The 7,838-nt window shown below is 42.4% G+C and overlaps 1 protein-coding gene across 2 annotated transcripts in view; it reads right to left on the reverse strand.

Moving 5' to 3' along the window:
- rspo4 (R-spondin 4) overlaps positions 1-7,838 on the reverse strand; it is a 61,801-nt gene that overhangs the window by 38,388 nt on the left and 15,575 nt on the right. For both annotated transcript variants that reach the window (XM_036001984.1, XM_036001983.1), the window contains exons 2-3: positions 3,109-3,297; positions 302-439 (exon numbers count right to left, since the gene is read on the reverse strand). In XM_036001984.1, coding sequence (XP_035857877.1) covers positions 302-439; positions 3,109-3,297 — 327 coding nt within the window. The remainder of the gene's footprint in view (positions 1-301; positions 440-3,108; positions 3,298-7,838) is intronic.

Raw genomic sequence — 7,838 nt, forward strand, 5'->3', positions numbered from 1 at the left:
GTCTGTGTGTTCATGGTGATGAAGGAACATGTTGCCCAGTGCAACAGTGTGGCTCAGTGATGTGTTTTTAATAGTGGAGCTCTATGGCACAGAGGAATAATATCAGGCATTGATACACACACAATACTTAGGAGGATCAATTTAATGTTGACTGATGATAAAAAATATATATATAGAATATCTTCAGATGTATCCTTGTGTTGCTCTCTGATAAGGCTAAAAAAGCTCCCAGATTACTTTTATTCGTTTGACGTAAGTTCCTCAAATATTAATGCCGTAATTGAAGCGCGTCTTTACTTACCGACGCAGTCTGTCTGGTGGGCGAAGGTTCCTCCTGGGCAGCGGGTCAGACACTTGCCTTTGTACAGCTGGAAGCCGGGCTTACACTTGGTGCAGAAGTCCCGGCTGAAACAGTGCTCACAGTCCAAAGACCGACACTCTGAGAGGAGGGAGACCATCACACATAGGAGAATAAACAATTTGGGTAAATTCAGGAGGAAACTACAATCTCTTTTTCACCTATGTCACACTCCACACTAGGGGTGTGCAAAAAAATCAATTAATATTCGAATCGCGATTCAAGCTCTACCGATTCAAAATCGATTCATAGAATTCCAAAAATCGATTCATATTTAATTTTTTTATTGTATGTCTACTGCAATCACATGGGAAAAGTAACTACATTTACATACTGTGAATCGTTTTTTGAATCGAGAATCGCTTTTGAATCAAAAATCGATTTCGAATCGAATTGTGACCCTAAAAATCGATATCGAATTGTGAGCCTAAAAATCGATATCGAATCGAATCGTGACATTTTCTGAATCGTGCACCCCTACTCCACACCCAGGTGGGCAAGACGGAAAGAAAGGATGGAGCTGTTTAAACAAGTTATGGTTAAATGCTGCAGAAAACCACGAGTCAAAAAGAATGAGTGAGAAATAAGTTTCAGGTTCATGAGAGGCAGTATGATTTGATATTAGAAGCAGAAAAGCTAGATTGTTTAAAAAATTGTGATAGTTCAGGCTGTTCTCATGAACCATTAGTACGTATAGCTACGTAAAGTAAAGCACTGTAATTTGTAAATATTCCACATATTTATTGCAGTACTATGCACCAAAATGATTGCCGCAGCTGCTGTATAAGACCGCTCATAAAACACAGGGCTTTCAAGCGTCCCAGGAGTACTTCTTAAGGAGGCCGGTGATTTTGTTTTTTTTAAAGATTATTTTTGGGGCTTTTTACTTCATAAGATAGTGACAGTGGATGGACTGGAAAGAGAGGGAATGACGCGCAGCAAAGGGCCGCGGGTTGGATTCGAACCCCGGCCGCTGCAAATGACTCAGCCTACATGGGACACACGCTCTACTGGGTGAGCTGGAGGTTGCCCCAGGAGGCCGGTGATTAACCCAAACCACAATCTTTTTTCTAATCTTAACTAGTCGCTTTGGTGTCGTCGCCATATGATGCTCACTTTTTAACGGCTAAACTCAACAGCAACCCGGCTCACAGTCACCTTTTCTCGGCTAAATGTAAATGTAAAGACCGCTAAACTTAACTGTCATGTGACCGGTCGTCACGTGACCAGCCGCTTATTTCATAGGACATCACACGAATAATGTTCCGTACTATATCATACGAGCCCGTTCATGAAAAAAAGCTTCAGTGCGTAACTTTTTGATATTAATAAACATCCGTTACATTCAAGCCATTACCAAATGAGTCGCTACAAAGCTAATTAAGACTATCAGCTCCACCCAACTCTCTGTATTTCTCAGTATGGCTATGTTCAGAAGATTGGTGTCGTCCGCTGACTTTCCCACGCAGAAACTCGAGTGAAGATAATTACCTCTTCTGAAGAGTCCATCATGTTTTTTTAATCCTCCGTGTCCTCATTGGCTACTAGCAACTGCGTGGAGGAGGGGCGCGGGTGGTGCGCGATCACGGAAGGCTTGTATCATGTGGAAGCACTGACAGTTTTGTTGTCATTTGTTGTACTGTAATTCCTCATGGGGGCGACAGAAACTATGCACTGTAGCTTTAACCATAGATGTGGTAAATTAGAAAATGCTCACATAAATGTATATGTTTGCCAGTCTGAGCTGTTGACCCTAATGTGCTACTTTGTTACCTTCCCTCCAAAGCCTTTTATTTATATTCATCATAACATGTTGTATTTTTGTATCTGCATATAAGTGTAAACTGCACCATCCGGCAAAAACTGGAGCTGTGCTGGTCAGGTTTTAAGTGCACCAACTGTTTTCCAGAAAGTTCAAGTGTCAAAATCTTAAAATCTTCTTGCTGTTAGCGTGTATTTCAAAGACCAGGTCAGATCATAACATATTTTAACTGTAAATGTTGTTTTCAGATAGCAGTATTGATGAGTTTAGTTTGCAGCTGCAGTCTGGGATAAAGAAACATGTGGTAAGCTCTTTCTGAGGCATCTCTTGGGTCAAATACATTTCTGAGTGAATGAGACAAAAACCATGCATTCTTAGGTAAGAAACTTAAGTTCTTCTTTTTCCTTTTTATGGGCACAGTATTTTTCTGGAATGATTTAAGAGAGGTGCATCTCAATAACGGAGCTAGTCAAAATGTGTAAACTGTCTGTTGTTAGCGAACTTGTAAATTCTATCCATCCGAGAAAAAAAAATCAGTTCCTTCACTATTCAGTGAAGGAGTCATGTGTGCTAATGTGAGTTAATATCAGCAAAGACTTTATAGTAGAGCTGCAACGATTAGTTGACTAATTGAGTAGTCGATCGACAGAAAAAGAGTCGCCAACTATTTTGATAATCAATTAATCGTTGAAGTAACTTTTCATGCAAAAATGGCAGTTTTCAGTCTCAAATATGGAGATATCCTGCTCTTTTCTGTTTTATATCATATTAAACTGAATATCTCTGGGTTTTGGACAAAACAGAACATTTAAAGACATCACCTTGGACTTTGAGAAACTTGGATGAACATTGTTGCTCTATTTTCTGACATTTTGTAGACCGATTAATGGAGAAAATAACTGGAAGATTAATCGATAATGGAAGTAACGGTTAGTTGTAGCCCTACTCTTTAGTCGGAGAGATGTGTGCAGGGGAAAGAGAAACGTACTCATGCAGCGGTTGATGTCCTTTCCTCTCTGTCCGTAGTGTCCAGCGGGGCAGGCGTGGAGACAAGTTCCATGGTGAGACATCCCCTCCCTATGCAGCAACAAGAAGAGTCGCTCGGGGCAACGCACACAGCCGTTGTCACGGGAACACTCCAGACAGCTCCGACAGTCCTCTGATGTCTCTCTGTGAGCTGCAGGAGATTGGATTGCAGAAAAAGAGGAGAAAAGAAAAGTAGATGAGGGAAAGACAGACAGAGAAACAGGTGGCCGGGTTAGCTCAGCTGGTAGAGCAGGCGCACATATATATAGAGGTTTACTCCTCGATGCAGCGGCCGCGGGTTCAACTCCAACCTGCGGCCCTCTGCTGCATGTCATTCCCCCTCTCTCTCCCCTTTCATGTCTTGTCTGTCCTGTGGAATTGAAGGCCTAAAATGCCCAAAAAAAGAATCTTGGGAGGAGAAGGAAAGGAAGACATTCACACGTAGTCACAATATATCCCACTTTTAACACTACTATGTAATGTATAATATGTATAATAATGTTAATGCAGTAATTATTTTATTTAAAGGAGAACTCCGGGCAATTTTTACGTTAATCTTGATCGCTATAAGTATGTGAGTACTGTCGATAGCAAAAAAAAACGAGCCGAATCGGTGCTAGCTAACTGGAGCTGCTGCAGCTAATGCCGACAACAATCCACGGGCGGCCGCTGGTCTGGTGGATGTCCTCCAGAGGACAGTTCATGCTTTCGCGGCGAAATTTTTGCGGCGAAAAAAGTTTATTTTCCCCTCAAAAATAGGTAATTGAGCACTGTAGTGGTTATGATCATATCAGTGACTATGTAACTACATGGAAACTGGACAAATGATGCCTGGTTCTTGTAAAGTAACAGCGTTACAGAAGGCTAGCTGTAGTCTTGCGCTGAAGTCCCGTGGGATTTCAGTTGTAGCAGGAAAAGGTAAACAGCAGTGTGCAGATGGAAGCGTGGTGTGAGAAGAGTGAAGAGCGGAGGTGTTCACAAGGGAAGAAGCTTGGAGTAACCTATGGAGCTAGAGCTAGCCTTCAGTAACGCTATTACTGTACAAGAACCAGGCATCATTTGTCCCGTTTCCATGTAGTTACATAGTCACTGATATGATCATAACCACTACAGTGCTCAATTACATATTTTTGAGGGGGAAATAAACTTTTTTTAGCTGCAAAAATTTCGCCGCGAAAGCATGAACTGTCCTCTGGAGGACATCCACCAGACCAGCGAGTGCCCGTGGATTGTTGTCGGCCGCGGCAGGTGAGGAAGGCGGGGAGGAATTAGAAGGATGCCGGTCGGCCCTGCTAGCCTGGCTAAGGCAACTAACACACAGTTCACCACTGCAGAGACTACTATTCACCAACGCCAGATGGATCGCACACAAAATGGATATATATGCTACAAATACACAGGGAACTGCTGCTTGATGATTATTACCGAAGCCTGGCTGAACACTCACTCATCCCAGACGGCAGCTAGCAGCTAACAGGGTAGGTGAATTTAAACAATATCTGAGTTGAAAACGCATCTTGTTGTCGTGTAAGGGCCCTGTTCATGTTGCACAGACATTTTAATTGCATTTTGTGTCTGTTAAGAGGCACAAAGGCACTCTTTATGATATGCCCCCAAAACTGCCGTTTTAGCTAACGGGAGCTCTCGGCATTAGCTGCAGCAGCTCCAGTTAGCAAGCACCGATTCGGCTTGTTTTTTTTGCTATCGACAGTACTCACATACTTATAGCAATCAAGATTAACGTAAAAATTGCCCGGAGTTCTCCTTTAATGCATTTTTTTTTTTTAAGTTTATTAGCTGTTCTGAAAGGTAGGATTGGTAGGTGGTAAGTGATACATTTTTAACATTTCGAAAAGAATAGAGTTCCTTTTCTATCCTAACAAAATATAAGCAATGCACATACATTTCTTCTTTCTTTGTCAAATAAGTGCCACTTTTTCTCCCTGTTGTTGAATCTGCTGTTTATTTTCAGCACCTTTGTTCTCCGTGTGCACACATCTATTTATTTGAGGACCGTCAGCCACAGTATTTCCTCCGTTGTAAAGGAAAAATCAGGTCACTGAAATAATAGTCTGAATCAACAAAAGTACATTTCCAGGACGAAGCCTGATCTTTTGCGGGGTGCAAATGTTCCACCAAAACAAGTTCCTTCCCGAGACTATTCTGCAGAGCCACCATTGCTGCGTCCGGAGCTTAGCGCCGCCCAGGATGATTGTGATTGGTTTAAAGAAATGCAAACAACCCAGAGCGTTTTTTTCTCCTATCCCAATGCATCTGTGGTGTAGCCAGACCTTACTCCACAGCGCTGTAGAGATAGGTCTGGCAATGAATGATGATGACTACTGAAATAATAATTCATTAAAATAGGGGAGACTTTTTAAAGTTGGATTCATCTCCAGATTCTTGCTTACAAAATGAGTCTGGTATTACTACAGAACCATTAATGTTGACTGACAAATTTTAGGTATCCTGTTTGCATCTTCATGTAAAAAAGCCACAGTCACAGAGAGTAATATTGACAGTTTAGCCGCATTGTGAGGAAACAATAAAAAACTCACTGCCATTCTTTTGATCAAATGCTTAATTTCCCAATAATTTGGAGAAAAAAATAATCTGCTGCCCAGTATACAGTATATAAGAAGGCATGTGCACAGTATGCAGCTGCATGTTTCTAAACAAATTCGTGGAATACAAATCCATCAAACATACTGAGGAAAATAAAAAGTACACTCTTGTCCTCTTGCACACAAAATGAGTACAGTCCTGATTTGTGCAGCTCACTGCCGATAGATTTCACATCTTGGTAGCATGACAGTTAGGCTTACGTCTAAGCCAAAGTAAGTCTTATTATATTATAACAGCGAGCATCGATGTCTGCTCCCAGATTCACACAGGACTCAACAGAGAAAGTAGGAATGCTTCCAATGCGACGGGGATGTAAGGGGGGTGGGGGGGGGGTGGGGGTGGGGGGACAGAAAGACAGGCAAGGTGGGATGGAAAGAAGGATGGAACGAAGTAAAGAGGGATGGAAAGATGGGTGGAATCTGAGGAGGTGAAGGGCAGGCGATGAGTCTGCATGACTCTGAACAATCGTCTGATCCTCACTAAATACCTGTGGCCGACTGCCAGTGTCCTTGTGTCTGTAGGTACTTGGTGTGTGTGTGTGTGTGTGTGTGTGTGTGTGTGTGTGTGTGTGTATGTAGCCTGCCTGTGGTTAGGTTGTTATGCGATGAGCAGGGCAGTTTTTTTCCGCATTCAGCGCTTGATTCAGTAAAGATGGCTGATGGATGGTTCACTCTCATGACATACCAGCTACATTCCATCTGGTTCACTAGCTGTGTGTGTGTGTGTGTGTGTGTGTGTGTGTGTGCGTGCGTGCGTGTGTGCGTGTGTGTGTGCATGAGCCACTGAAAAGGTTTACACTTGATAAATGCAACATGTTTGATCAGGTCACTGAGATAATTGAAGGTCACAGTTCATGCAACCTTTCAGCCTCTGTGAAGTGAAATATAGCTTCTTTTTTTTTTTTTTTTACTCCTCACAGATTCAAGCAATTCGTAAATTCTAACAAAAAAAATGTAGAAATAAAAAACAGATATTTACAAGACAGTGTGCAGCCTGAAGGTACGTGTCCACTGCCAAGTGTCATTTCCACACTTCCCATTCATAGTACCCACGCAATGCATTCTGGTAGCGTCGCAGCGACTTTTGAGAAGCGGGGCGCCAAATCGCCCGCTATTTATTTGCATAAAGCTGAATCCAGGCTACCTCATGCAAATCAGGGGGGTCCAGTTCGACCCGCCGCCTCTCTGAAACTTACGAAAATCTTTTAAACTCACTGTTGCCGATCTAAAATGAATAAAATTAACAGCATAGCCTATTCCTCTCATAAAATGCCTTCAGAAACACTTTTCGGTGAACTATTTTCATAAAATAAGCAAACGTTTCCAAACGAGCCACCATGTTGGTACGTTTTGAAATCCGGGAGCAGGCAGCCCACGAATGAAGCATTCGTCCAATCAGGGGCAGCCATTACGGCTGTAGGCGGTTCTTTCTGTTCTTTTTGCTGTTCAGTGGTCAGTGAAGAGAAACTGATAACTGCTAGTGGCGAGCCCATCAAGCGTCCAATGCTGGGAAGTGGGGCGATCCCTGCCCTCAAAAAACGCCATGTGGACACATACCATGAATCTGTTGCCATCTGTTCTGCAGTGTGTAAATGAAATAGGTACAGAGGAACACACATAATGTTCCTATACTGTATCTGTGTTGCCACTGCAGGCTTTGGAAGAATCTTATGCATCATGGGTCTGATTGTAGACATTTTAGTTTTTTAGGGATCAGAACTATTTTAAAGGATTCATCAATGGGAATCCTTGATGAAAATATACTCTGCACTTTATCAACAACAGGTGCTGAAGAGCCTTTTAACCCCTGTGACTTCAGTTTAGCAGGGGACAAATCCATCATAGAAGAGGCAGCAATAGCAGTTTCTCTACCAACAGAAGCCTTGATAGACCAGAATACAATGCAGCCACAACACAAGATGTTGTCCATTGAGAAGTCCACATTCTTGTTTTATTCAAACTTGAAGTAATCACTACCTCCCCACCTGCACTTTTGACTGGGGTAGAATTACGAATGACATCTACTCTCATCACTGTAACGTCGTTTCTGTGTAGTCCTTGTACTTTG

This window comes from Sander lucioperca, chromosome 6 (genome assembly GCF_008315115.2).
Source record: "Sander lucioperca isolate FBNREF2018 chromosome 6, SLUC_FBN_1.2, whole genome shotgun sequence".
NCBI classification, from domain to species: domain Eukaryota; kingdom Metazoa; phylum Chordata; class Actinopteri; order Perciformes; family Percidae; genus Sander; species Sander lucioperca.